This window comes from Coturnix japonica, chromosome 2 (genome assembly GCF_054131305.1).
Source record: "Coturnix japonica strain WE chromosome 2, WE-NBRP24, whole genome shotgun sequence".
Taxonomy (NCBI): Eukaryota; Metazoa; Chordata; class Aves; order Galliformes; family Phasianidae; genus Coturnix; species Coturnix japonica.
Window position 1 is genome coordinate 91,813,550 of NC_140664.1, and position 13,617 is coordinate 91,827,166.

The window sequence follows — 13,617 nt, forward strand, 5'->3', positions numbered from 1 at the left end:
AGCAAACTCTTCTCTTTGAACTGACTGGATGACATAAATGCTCAGGTATTTGGAAAACAAACAGACAAAGAAAAAACAAGATGCAGTGGTGTGGACTGGCACTATTTTGATCCTTTGATTTTCTTTCCATAATGCACTGTCAGCTCTCATAGTACTTAAACACTCCCTGTAATTCTCTCAAGGTAACAGAATAAAGAATAAATAAATAAAACTATTATTAACAATAGTTATGCTATTGTAAATAAATAGTTATAATAAAATATCTGCATCTTACTGTGAATAACTTTTTTTTAGAAATAAAAATAGCACATATTGTGAGAATGCCGCACAGCCTCTAGGTAGCTTCAGTCTGAAATGTAATTACAATATCAAAGTATCTGGAGATTTCAGGTCCCTTGTTCTACAGAAATATCAACTAAGTAGTTTCTCCACAGCCATCGTCTTAAACTTGCATTGGGTTCACCTCGCTAGGAGCAGGAGAACACAGCTGACTACCCACGGTGGTCAGACAAAAGGGAAACAGAGCATTATTTTATTCTTAGGAACAGAGGAAAGGTGCTTTTGCAGTTTGAACACAGGAATGGGTGAGAGAAAACAACTATTTGCAAGTCTGCCCCTGTGGACACAGGTGAACTTTCCAAAGGCAAGTGAATAATTCATGCACTGTTTCTGAATTAATGCTGAGATTTTCAAAACTCCACAGCAAACCAACCTGTGAATACTGCCTGTCTGAGATTCACTTTACTTTGTGTCCTGGTAAATTTCCATGCACTGACTGGATAAGCATGACTTTCAAAATTAGATTACTGATGCAAGCATTTATGATTACAAATTTAATATGTGCTATAAAGATTTATGAGGAAACTAAAATCCAAGTTTTGCCGTATAGTACAAGTTATATCATGAACAGATTATAAATCACTCACTTGGCATTTAAATATATTCATTCACAGAATAAATACCTATCTCAGGGGATTCATTCCTGTTTGTTTATCCTTATCTTTCCCGCTTTAACTTCTAAATTTTACAGTTTGTTGCCAAGTACTTTTTAAATCCATCTTGTAGGTGAGGGAAATGCTTCTTATTGCATCGTCATTCAAAAGTTTCCTCGTTAATGTCAGAATACATGCCTCTCAAAAGCCATATTTGAATGATTGGTACTAAACTACCATTCATATTTCATTTTTCTAATGCATGCATTTCTGTTAGCTCTGTATTAATTTTACTTCACTGGCTAGTTCTACTTGACCAGAGTGTCCTCTGCTGTACATTGCAAAAATAACAATGTATGACAATTTTTTCCACTACTGGTGAACAAAATGCAATAAATTGAGTGAATATGAGGCTAACTTGAGATGTCTAAATATTACCACTTAACCTTCTCTCTCAAGCGCATTTCTTTAAAATCCCTTCTAGTTCCTCAGATGTCATCCATACCACAGATACATCTGTTTTTTTTGTGAACAGAATTCATGCGAAAACCTCCTAAGACTCCCCATTCACCCCCACAAATGTTTATTTTGTTGTTGTTGTTGTTGTTTGAAATAGAATATTTCACCAAAAATCAGTATTAGGAAAATTACCTGAAATTAATCATCTGGGCCATCATCTGAATGTCAGACATGGCATAGGGAAAAAAACTTACTTAATTTTAAAGTAAAGGGGGTTTTGTTTGTTTGCTTTTTAACTAGCTTTCTGCTGTTGAGTGATGACAATCTGGATGTGTGAAAGGAACATCCTGTTAAAACAGTGGATGTCCCAATAGTAAGGTATATGCATGTTAGACATGTATGAGTTTAAGTGCATTACTGCTCTTCCTGAGAAGAAATTTCCCCTAATTTCCTAATATCCAACCTGAACCTTCCCTGGTGCAATTTCCCCTGGTGCAATTTAAGGCCATTACCTCTCATTCCATCACTGTTACCTGGGAGAAGAGACTGACCCCCACCTCACCACAACCTCATATCAGGTTATGGTAGAGACTGGTAAGGTCTCCCCTGAGCCTCCTCCAGACTCAACAATCCCAGTTCCCTCAGCAACTCCCCATAAGACTTGTGCTCCAGACCCTTCACAGCTCCACTGCCCTTATCTGGACATGTTCCAGGGCCTCAATGTCTTTCTTGTAGTGAGGGCTCAAAACTGAGCACCAGTACTTGAGGTGTGGCCTCACCAGCACTGAGTACAGAGGGATGATCACTTCCCTGCTCCTGCTGGCAACACTACTCCTGATACAAGCCAGGATGCCATTGGCCTTCTGGGCCACCTGGGCACAATGCTGGCTCACATTCAGCTGGCTGTTGACTAACACCCCACAAAGCTTACCAACTGCTCTGCCCCAAGCCTGTTGCAACACAGGGGGCTATTGAAGCCAAAGGCAAGGACTTGGCATTTGGTCTTGTTAAAGCTCATATATCTGGACTCAGCTCATTGATCCAGCCTGTTCAAATCCCTCTGTTGAGCCTTCCTACTCTCAAAATTCAAGGCTGTATTGCAAGCTTGTAGTGCTATGCTCCCTGCATCACAGCTCATTAATGTGTGAGGTGAAAGAAGCTGGTATCACAGAATCACAGAATTGTAGGGGTTGGAAGGGACCTCTAGAGATTATCGAGTCCAACCCCCCTGCCAAAGCAGGCTCCCTACACCATGTCGCACAGGTAGGCATCCAGTCGGGTCTTGAATATCTCCAGAGAAGGAGACTCCACCACCTCCCTGGGCAGCCTGTTCCAGTGCTCCATCACCCTCACTGTAAAGAAGTTCTTGCGCACATTCGTGTGGAACTTCCTATGCTGTACTTTCATCCCATTACCCCTAGTCCTGTCCTCACACACTACTGAAAAGAGACCAGTCTCGCCACTATGGCCCTCACACCTCAGGTATTTATAAATGCCTGGGTTACCTTGGGCCTTATTTGCGTCAGTTTTTTATGTTATTTCCCAGACTAAAAGAAGACTCCCAACTCTTCTTCTTTGCTTTCCACATGTCACAGACCTCAGGCCTTGTCAGAGCATCTCTCCAAAAGACAGCACTCAGCCAGGTAATGAACCCAGATCTCTGGACAAAGCGACGGGAGCAGTAAGTCACGCATTATAGTCCCGCAAAACTCAGGCTCAGACACCACCCTCTGCGATGGGCGGAATCCACTCAACACCCACCCCCCTCATCTGCCTCTCGGGCCTCTGCCGGAAGTGAGGGAAGAAGGAGAAGGGGGGCGGGACGGAGCGGCTCTCCGGAAGGTTTGTGTACCGCCATTTTGCAGCGCCGGGCCGTCGGACCGTGCGGAAGTGGCGACCGGCGAGGCGGGAAGGGACGGGGCTCAGCCGGCTCCTCCCCCGCTGGGGCGGAGAGGCGGGGACTGAGCGGGGCCGGGCCGGGCCGGGCCGCAGCCGCGCTTGGTGGGGGTGGCAGGGCCGAGCGGGGCTCAGAATGTCGGCATTCTCGGAGGCGGCGCTGGAGCGGAAGCTGTCGGAGCTCAGCAACTCGCAGCAGAGCGTGCAGACCTTGAGCCTGTGGCTCATCCATCACCGCAAGCACTCGGCGCTCATCGTCAGCGTGTGGGAGCGGGAGCTGCGGAAAGGTGAGGCCCCGCTGCGGGGTGGGGCCTCCCCCGGGGAGGCGGCTGGGGAAGGAGCGGGCCGGCCTCGGGGTGCGGCTGCCCGGGGAGGGGGGTCGGGCTGTGTGGGCCCTCGAGCCCGGGATGGAGGCAGGGAGCCCGGGTGCCTGGGGAGAGCGGAGCTGCAGCGGCAAGTGTGAGCCCCTGGGTGTCAGTGTGAGGTGGCTGTGGGCTGGGAGGTGCTGTTCCTCTCTTTTTCTCTCCTCCCTTTCTCGACGAGTTGTTTTGTAGGAGGCCGATGGTTGGCTTCCTCCTCTTACAAAACGGCAAGAGGCAGTAAGAAAAAGGAAATAAGGTGGCGTGCAATGGGTTTAAATACTGGTGGTTAAGGTTCTTCCAAGATGCCATGTCTCAGGTAGTCTTTCATCGTTAATAACGCTATTAGCTACTATCTCTTTGTCCATTTATGCCAGCAACTATTCATGTTGGGTAGATGAGGATGAGAGTAGCATTCTAATGTGCCCTAGAAGATACTTTTGCTAGGTTGGTAGTACTGATGCTAACCTAATAGAGTTGTTTATTTTTTTTAGCTATACTGAATATTTGCTGTCCAGCGTGCACCCTTAGTTACTTGTATTGCTTTCCTTTTAAGAGCAAAGAGCTTTCAGTTTTTTCTGGGTTTGCAATGAAAAAATGGCATAGGAGGCCATTGACCCTCCTAGCAAATAACTTAATCTCAATTCCTTTAAATATAGTAAGTCACTCCCAAGGAGTGTGCCTTGCATTAGAAAATGTTACTGTCTAACAGTTGCTCCCTTCGGATCCAGTTATTGTATCAATCTTTAAAGCGAAAAGTAGGTGGATAGGTTTTCCAGTGAAGAAGAAAAGTAAAGTCACTATAGAACTTACAGAAGAGAAACCACTACCTTGGTTTTGAGCATCTTAGAGGGCTGATTGACCTGCAGAAATGATGTGTATTAGAATACAGGGAGTGTACTGTTGGTTCATCATTACTTCTGGGTTAGAGCACATAACTTCGTAACAAAGTAATTGAACTACCCTTAAAATAATATCTTGACTATGCAATACTTAACTTTGGAATATAGTATGGAAATACATTCCTATCAATTATGTAGCCTTTCAAGTTGCTACTGTACTTTTATTTAAAATAGGTTTTTCTGATTTTTTTGTGTGTTTTTAAGCCTGTGTTATTATTATTATTATTATTATTTTTGTAATGTTACTGGATATCTTAATCCTTATATTGAATTGAGTCTGTTACAGATGACTTCCTGAAAAGGAATACATATTTGTTGGTATATTTCATCTTACGGGAAGAGCAAAAAAAAACCCAACCCAACATATTTTCAGTGTATGTCTCTTTGGAAGTATTTTTCTCATGTTCTGAGAAAAAGTGAGTGGATCTTCCATTTCCATCTCATGTTTCCCAGGGGGTCTAGACAAACAATTTCAATATCTGGTGCTCTAGAAGATATCAGAAAGATGCCTTAAACTTATTGGCATTCAGCTAGAGGTTTTGTTGTTTGTCTTGATAATATGCACAGTACTAGCTCATAAAATGCTTAGCTCTCAAGTTCAGTATCAGTATAATTTTTCTTACACTATTTGTGTGATTGGAGAAACAAAATGCTCGAAATGTGGCTAAATGCTTAGGGATGTCATTAAGAGGCGAAGATAATGATCTTAAAGCAAAGTGTTCCCGTGAGCTCTTTTCCTTAGCTTTTCAGTGTCTGGCTTCTACTTGTAAGTCTGTTTTGAAGACGCAGGTTAAGAGCGTCAGAGACGCATAGCTGCTATGAGGGCTGCTCTGAAAGTATTGCCTCCAGTTGTATTATGTTGGCCCACAACTTCAGAGGTGGATGTTGGTGGTATGAAAGTAGAGGTTGAACCTTCCCACTAATATTCTGTTAAGCCTTATTGCTGTGTGACAGATGGCAGCAGAAGGGCAGCCTGAAAAAAATGGTATCTGGTATGGAAATGCACGTGAAGCAAAGATGTGTTGTTGTATTCCTCTATGTGGAAAAAAAAATTTGCACCTACTGGCATTCATTGGCACTTGCTGAACATTCACACACACAGAATCACACAGAATGACCCGGGTTGGAAGGGACCTCAAGGATCATGTAGTTCCAACCCCCCTGCCTGGCAGGGCCACCAAACATATACCTTTACTAGATCAGGTTGCCCAGGGCCCCGTCCAACCTGGTCTTGAACACCTCCAAGGACGGGGCATCCACAGCCTCCCTGGGCAGCCTGTTCCAGGACCTAACCACTCTCCTAGTGAAGAACTTCCCCCTAACATCCAACCTAAATCTTCCCTCTTTTAACTTAAAACCATTTCCCCGTGTCCTGCTATTGTCAGCCCTTTCGAAGAGTTTACTCCCCTCCTGGGAGTAAGTTCCCTTCAGGTATTGAAAGGCTGCAATGAGGTCACCCCGCAACCTTCTCTAGGCTGAACAAGCTCAACACCCTCAGCCTGTCCTCATAGGGGAGGTGCTCCAGCCCCCTGATGATCTTCGTGGCCCTCCTCTGGACCCTTTCCAAAATCTCTATGTCTATGGAGACCAACCAGTAGATGTGAGCACAGTGCAGCCAAGGTGCATTTCAGCAGTGGCAGCAGTGATGTGAAAGACAAGCTACATTCTGGAAAGCTGCACACAGCTGTCACACTACAAATTGAAGAGGATCTTCATCAGCTTATCAGTGTGAACCAGCAGATTATCACCAGGGAACTGTGAATGAAGCTGAACATCGGCTTTAGTGTGTTAGAGGTAGTGATTGTTGGAATGTTGTGAAGTTTGTGCCTGATGGGTCCCATGGATGCTCAGTTTCCTAGATTGCATTATTACTGGTGAGGCGATGTGGTGTCACCTTTATGAGCTGGAGTAAAATTGGCAATCCATGGTGACACGTGAATTCCCCATCAAAGAAAAAGTTCAAGAGCTCTTAGCAGGTAAAGTGATTTTGGGGTAAGAAAGGTGGGATCTTTCTGGATTTCCTGGAACCTGGACAAACTGTGAACTGACTGCTACATTGTGATGCTATTTAAGTGGGGAAGAAACCAACTTCCAGAGTCCAGCCAGAGGGGGAGACAACCTTTCTCTTGCAACCAGCTTGAAGCATGTGGAGCACACTGACAGTCTTGGCTGGACTGCCCTGTCACAACTACTATGTCATCTGGATTTGGCACCTTCTGACTTGCATCTGTTTGGACTAACGAAAAGTGGGCTGCATATGGAGAACTTTCCTATCAGCGTCACCATCATACAAGCTGTGAAACAGTGGGTCACCTTCACTGGTGTAGGTTTTACAAGCGTGGCACACTTTGCTGGCAAAAGTGCATAGCTAATGGTGATGACGGTGTAGAAAAGTAGTGTTTTATAGCTGAAAGTTTTCTCTGTCAGTTACTGTTACTGTGTTCTATTTATCTGTTGTAGTTCCCATGGAAATAAATAGGAGACATTACTTTTGAAGTCACCTATGTATAACTGTATCTTCTGTTCATTGAAGTGTCATCCAACTTTTGCTGCTTTGAAGCACAATTTTTATGATGATTTCTTTGGAAAGGAAGGGTGTGTGAAAGGTGTGTCATAACCTGGCTCTGGCAGGAGAAAGCTCCTTCTCCATACCTTCACAGAATCACAGAATTGTAGGGGTTGGAAGAGACCTCCAGAGATCATTGAGTCCAACCCCCCTGCCAAAGCAGGCTCCCTACACCACGTCACACAGGTAGGCGTCCAGGCGGGTCTTGAATATCTCCAGAGAAGGAGACTCCACCACCTCCCTGGGCAGCCTGTTCCAGTGCTCCGTCACCCTCACTGTAAAGAAGTTCTTGTGCACATTTGTGTGGAACTTCCTATGCTGTACTTTCATCCCATTACCCCTAGTCCTATCCCCACGCACTACTGAAAGGAGACCAGCCTCACCTTCCTTCAAGTCTGTCTCCTTTCAGGCTGGCAAAAGATGCTACAGCATTGCATAGTTGACTGTGCTGAACAGAATGCAGCGCAATACTTGTTTTTTCTGGATGCTTTCATTTTGGTTAAAAGTCATTGTTTCAGATGAGATTGCTTGAATTTCTTTAGGATATTCATTAAAGCAAGTACTAGGTTCATCATTCTTCTATTCCTAAATATTTGGTGCTAGTTCTTTCACTTTCAAAATAGTTGTTGCCTTTACATCGGGTTGCAGTGGAGGTGAAGAGGTGGAATTCCTAATGTGTATCTAACTTAGGCAACACAGATGTTGGGCAACATAAATTTGTTGTTTCACAGTATCACAGTCTCGTGCTGGTTGGAAGGGACCTTAGAGATCATCGAGTCCAACCCCTGGGATTTGAGCCTCTGTGTAGCAGAGCGGCACTTCTACCACTTGCGCCACGTGGGGGATTCGAACCCGGGCCTCTGGTGTTGCAAGTGGTGTTCCTACCACTGTGCCACCAGGCGCAGATGATCTCTAAGGTCCCTTCCAACCCGCGTGAGACTGCGAGACTGTGAATGAAAGTAACTTTGTCACTTAGAATGGAGTTGCTGCCCAGCCTGAGATACTAAGTACTCCTCAGTCTTCATCTGCTCAAAACTAATCAGTTGTCACTCTGGGTGCTGTGCATTTTAGTGCAGGAGTGCCCAAACTTCTTACTTCCCTGGACCATACTGAGTGAAGAGGAATTAGGCTGCATATAAAATACATGATGCAGTTAATGTAAATGAGTAACAAATCTTTTTTTTTTTTCTTTTTTTTTTTTTTTGTATTTGTTATTAAAAGCCAACAAAAAGAAGGTAACAAAACCATAAAACCTAGCAGGTTTGACATGCATATTTTAGTGTATAGTGATTTTTTTCTTTCCAGATATGCAGTATATCAACTTTCTTATTTCTACGGTTAATGGAGTGATAGATCATATAGTTCACTGACGAATAAAATAATGAGAGTATTCACCAAATGTGTTTAAATATAACTATTACAACAAAAATTTTTCCTGTTTTGACAGATAAGCAGAGGTCTTCATTGACAACAGAACAGCTTGTTTTCTTCTCTGCCAGTGGTTAAACTTTATTTCATTTTTGTTGAAGGTTTCAAGCACCGTGTGGCTTTCCTGTGCTCAAGATGTAACAAAAACAGTAATTCATTTCTAAATAGGTAAATTCCTTAATAGAAAGCTAGTGCCCACACAAATGACACTGAGGGTACTATCACAGCTTTCAGCTTTTGGCTGTGTTGGCACTGGATTGCTCTGATCATGAGTCTGCATTGGTTTGAATTTCATCGTTGATTCATGTAATAAATATATTGATGACGAGGATACTTTTCCAGTACTGTATTTCTGACATGTCTTACTGATTTCAAAACTTATTACACAGTTTAGATTTTTATTGCAGATTGTTTTCTTTCTTCATGCTTGGGATATGGGAGCTTCATGATTGTTTTGTTGTAATTTGAGTTAACTGTAGTGATAACGTTACAACAGCATCTGATCATTTTACAGGGACCTTTAGTATAGGGGTTAGATTGTGAAGACTTTGAAAGGGTGTGTACTGAGAAAAATAGTCCCGTTTCAGCTATGTTACGTGAAGTCATAGAATCTTCAGAGTTAGAGGTCATCTAGTCCAACTCCCCCGCAATGAACAGGGACGCCACAGTTAGATCAGATTGCCCAGGGCCCGATCCAGCCTCGCCTTTTAAGTCTTCAGGAATGGGGCCTTATGTCCAATCTAAACCTACCCTCTTTGAGCTTAAAGCCATCTCCTCTTGTTCTCTTACCACAGACCTTGCTAAAGGGTCTGTCCCCTTCTTTCCTGTAGCTCACCTGTTGATATCGAAAAGACACTTACCTTGACACTTGAATTTAGTTGAGTCATAAGCTTCATTATTAGTTAAGTAGGACTAGTTAATTAATGTGAATACATCAACCAAACCTGAAATGCAAATAATGGGCCCATTAAACCTTTACGTGTTATGTAACCTTAAAGGGATTGTCTTACAGGGTGTTGTTTAACTTGATAGTGGCATTCCACGTAGACTACTGTTGTTTAAGCCTGCAGCCACAGGATGCTGAAAAAAACCCTAGGAACATTTTTTAAGGGGCTCTTCTGAGAGGAAGACAAAGAGAGTTTTTTGGCATATTTGCAGAACAGATATGTTTTCTTGCATCCATCTGTTCCTTCCAGATTTCAGGATTCTTGGCACCTGTAGATGTTGGTTTTTTTTTGTTCTGTGGTGTTGTTATTGTGTGGTTGTTGTTGTTGTTTTAATGGAAGCTTAAATTCCATAATTCAGTATCAGATTTCAAGGGAGTGGTAAGCACTTGCTCAGTATACTCTCCCTTGTGCTTATGGTGGAAATTGCCAAATGTTTGACTTCTGAGGAAACAAATACGGTGCTTTTTATTTCATGCTCCAGATAGTTGCATTGAATACCTTCTTTACTTGTAAACTCATTTTCTTTTAGCTTTTATTTTTTTAAAGTCCATTTACGTCACTTGATATTTACACCCTAATGATTTCTTAATAGATCTGTTGTGTATTATCTTTAATTTCACATTCAGGTATCTGTTTCCGCAAAGCCTGACATGGCATCTCTTAGATCAGTCAGTCTCAGAAACAGATGCTGAAACTCCGCATTAACAACTGGTTTCTAGTTTTGGCTGTCACCTCTTCCACAACCTGATCTTTGTCTTCTCTGCAAAGCTTATCCATGTTCCAAGAACCATTGTATGTCTTATTTGAGAGCTGCAGCTGTAAGTATACTTATGCTACATAGGGTACATAGGGTTATATTTTTAGCACTTGACTACCATTTTACCTGCTGTTCAAGTCTGTTATGCTCATGTTCTTTTGTGTGTGTGCACGATGAAGTCATTCAGTGGTATAAGAAGCAAGTATTTTTGCTTATTTCTAATCTTTATTTTTGTATTTGTCTGCAGCTGCTGTTGAGACGTGTACTTGTGTTTGGACCCCCACTCATTCTAGCTGTTGAGATTGATGCAGTTTATTTTTCTGAACCTTGTGTCTGTTGTGGCAGTTGCTCATTGCTCCAGAAAATTCTGAGATAGGAGGTCATGGTATGCAGACTGAGAAGGCCTAACAACATTGAAAGCATGTTTGAAAGTTGAGCAATGTCTGAATCACAGAATCACAGAATTATCAAGGTTGGAAAAGACCTAGAAGATCATCTAGTCCAACCATTACCAATACTTCCCAGCTAAATCATATCCCCCAACACAACATCCAAACATTTCTTGAACACTTCCATGGTCGGTGACTCCACCACCTCCCTGGGCAGTGCATTCCAGTGCCTGACTACCCTTTCTGAGAAGTAATATTTCCTAATGCCCAGCCTGAATCTCCCCTGGCGCAGCTTAAAACCATTCCCTCTAGTTCTGTCATCGATTACACGAGAGAAGAGGCCAACCCCCAGCTCACTACAACCCCCCTTCAGGAAGTTATAGAGAGCAATAAGGTCTCCCCTGAGCCTCCTCTTCTCCAGGCTGAACAATCCTAGCTCCCTCAGCCGCTCCTCATAAGTCCTCTGCTCCAGACCCCTCACCAGCTTCATAGCCCTCCTCTGAACACGTTCCAGGGCCTCAATGTCTTTCTTGCAGTGAGGGGCTCAAAACTGAACGCAGTACTCGAGATGTGGCCTCACCAATGCCGAGTACAGGGGGACAATTACCTCCCTGTTCCTGCTAGTAACACTGTTTTTGATGCAAGCCAGGATGCCCTTGGCCTTCTTGGCCACACGGGCACACTGTCGGCTCATGTTCAGCCGAGCGTCAATCAGTACCTGTCTGTATTCCTCTTGTACTGCTTTGGTTATTTTGTTATCCTAAAACTGTTGGTTTGTATCCATTTTGACACTGTCCCAGGCCAGGCAGCGAGGGAGTTAGTTTGGTTCTTGTATTCTGGTGATTCAAGATACACAAAGAGCTACAGGACATTTCTGCAGAGTAACTGTGTTGGAATGGTTTCTTTAGTTTGTGACTGTCTTCCTTGCATCCCTGTGATAACTGGATGTTGATGGCCTCTTTCCCAGCGATGGCTGTAGGCTGTTTCCTTTCACTATTAGCCTCCAAACCCAACACCAAGATACCTAGACCATCAAACCTTGGTCATGCATTGTGTAGGTAATATCCGCCTTGAAAGGGAAGCACAATGATTCTCAAACCTTTATCACATTCAGCTGGAGAATTAGATGAGCATGCAATACTGAACACTTGCTTTAACTTTGTCTTGTTAGATAGTTAATGAATTTTCAGTCTGTTATGTGCTGGTCTTATAACAGCACTTTTATGGGTTACCTTATCTTTAAATGTTCTTTTCTGATTATGGCCTCTCGAGTTACTTTTTACAGATGTGCTTTCAATCATGTCTCCAGAAACTGCTGCCCTGAGGCAACTTGTATGAATACTCGGGTTAGTTCACATTGAGCTGGCACTCAAGTTTCAGTGCTGTTTAACTCAAAAAGATAAGCTGGTACAAAAAGCTTGAATGCTTGTCAGGTATGTAGAAAGATGTCATTCATCCTCTCACGCAAAGATACAAAGCATGTTATGACACTGGAAATGACCCGGGCAATTGGAGAGAAGTGCTGACATTGTTATGCTCTGCTGTATGTCTGTAGACTAACATAATTCAAAAGAAATTGAATGAAATTCTTATCTAAAACTGTATTAGAGGACTTTAAGTAAAAAATGTGGTTAGAGCTGTTAATTGATGTGTGCTTTTAACTCACTGCTCTTTCTCTCAAAACCTCTTGTTAAATACTATTTTCAGTTGAGGTCAGTTGACATTGCAAAACCATTAACATTTTCAGATGGGTCAACGGTCCATTAACTTGTAATATGTTTTAAGTGAAAATCTGTGCTGCCTCCATGCTTTTTTTTGGAGTTTCTTCTGGTATGTCTGGGGTGAAAAATACTTATGGGTGTACTGGAAAGAGTCCAGCAGAGTGCCATCATCTCCATGATCAGGGGAGTGGAACACCTCTCCTCTGAATAGAAGGTAATGGAGTTGGGACTGTTCAGCCTGGAGGAGGCTCAGGGAATTTCATCAGTGTCTAAAAGACCTAAATAGGCTGGTGCAGGGAAGATGGAGCCAGCCTCTTTTAATTGGTTCTGAGCACCAGGAAAAGAGACTGTGGGCACATATTGAAACACAGGAGGTTCCCTCTGGGCATGAGGTTCTTCTGTGCTGTGTGAGTGCCATAGCACTGACACGTGTTCCCCAGAGAGGCTGTGAATTCTTCACCTTGAAGATTTTCAGAAGCAACCTGGATGCAGGCCTGATCACTATGCTCTGGATGGCCCTACTGGAGCGGAGGTTGGAGCAGGTGGACCCAGAGAGCCCTGCTAACCTCAGCCATGCTGTGAGTCTCTGAAGTATCTTTCAGTTCTATGGAAGGGGGGGTAAAACAGCATGAAACAAATGTGTCATAGTGTACATAACAACCTTACTACCTTACCAGGTAAAGTCCTTCCCAGAGTCTAGAGTTCCTTGCACTGAAGTGGTGGCTCTTGGGCATCACAGTTCTCCAAGTACATGGGCTCAAGCATACAATGACTGTCGGGGCATATGGGTTGGACTGGAAGAGAGCCAGGAGATCCTAAGCAGGAGTACATGTTCCTAAGAGGCACAGATCATCCTAAGTTGAGATTTATTATAATGATGCGAAGTCTCTCCAGGGTGGTTGCCTTATTATCTTAGTTGCAGGTGAAATGCCATGAGTATCTGCAGAGTATTCAGTACATTGAAGTGTAAGGTATATTTCTGAGGCAGGCTTGATTTCTGCTGCTGGGTGATGACCATCATAAGTGTAGTTGTGTTGGTATGAATGCTTTAAGAGTAGTTTGTTTAGTATGGCCCTTATGCCAGCCAACACTATGGGCTTGTTAAAAGATTAAAGAATCTGGTGCTTCTGTTAGCTGCTTCGGTGTCTTAGAAGAGGGTAGATGTGAAATCTGAGATGAGTAGAAGAGTTATGTGAACAATGCACAGAGTTTCTGAAAATCAGAATCAGTCCAGTGTGGATCCTTAATAATTTAATGTTTA

General features: G+C 43.2%; 1 protein-coding gene across 2 annotated transcripts in view; it reads left to right on the plus strand.

Moving 5' to 3' along the window:
• Positions 1–3,369: 3,369 nt before the first annotated feature.
• RPRD1A (regulation of nuclear pre-mRNA domain containing 1A) overlaps positions 3,370–13,617 on the plus strand; it is a 44,561-nt gene continuing 34,313 nt past the window's right edge. For both annotated transcript variants that reach the window (XM_015854312.3, XM_085538063.1), the window contains exon 1: positions 3,370–3,574. In XM_015854312.3, the coding sequence (XP_015709798.2) occupies positions 3,424–3,574 (151 nt within the window). In that variant the 5' untranslated portion in view covers positions 3,370–3,423. The remainder of the gene's footprint in view (positions 3,575–13,617) is intronic.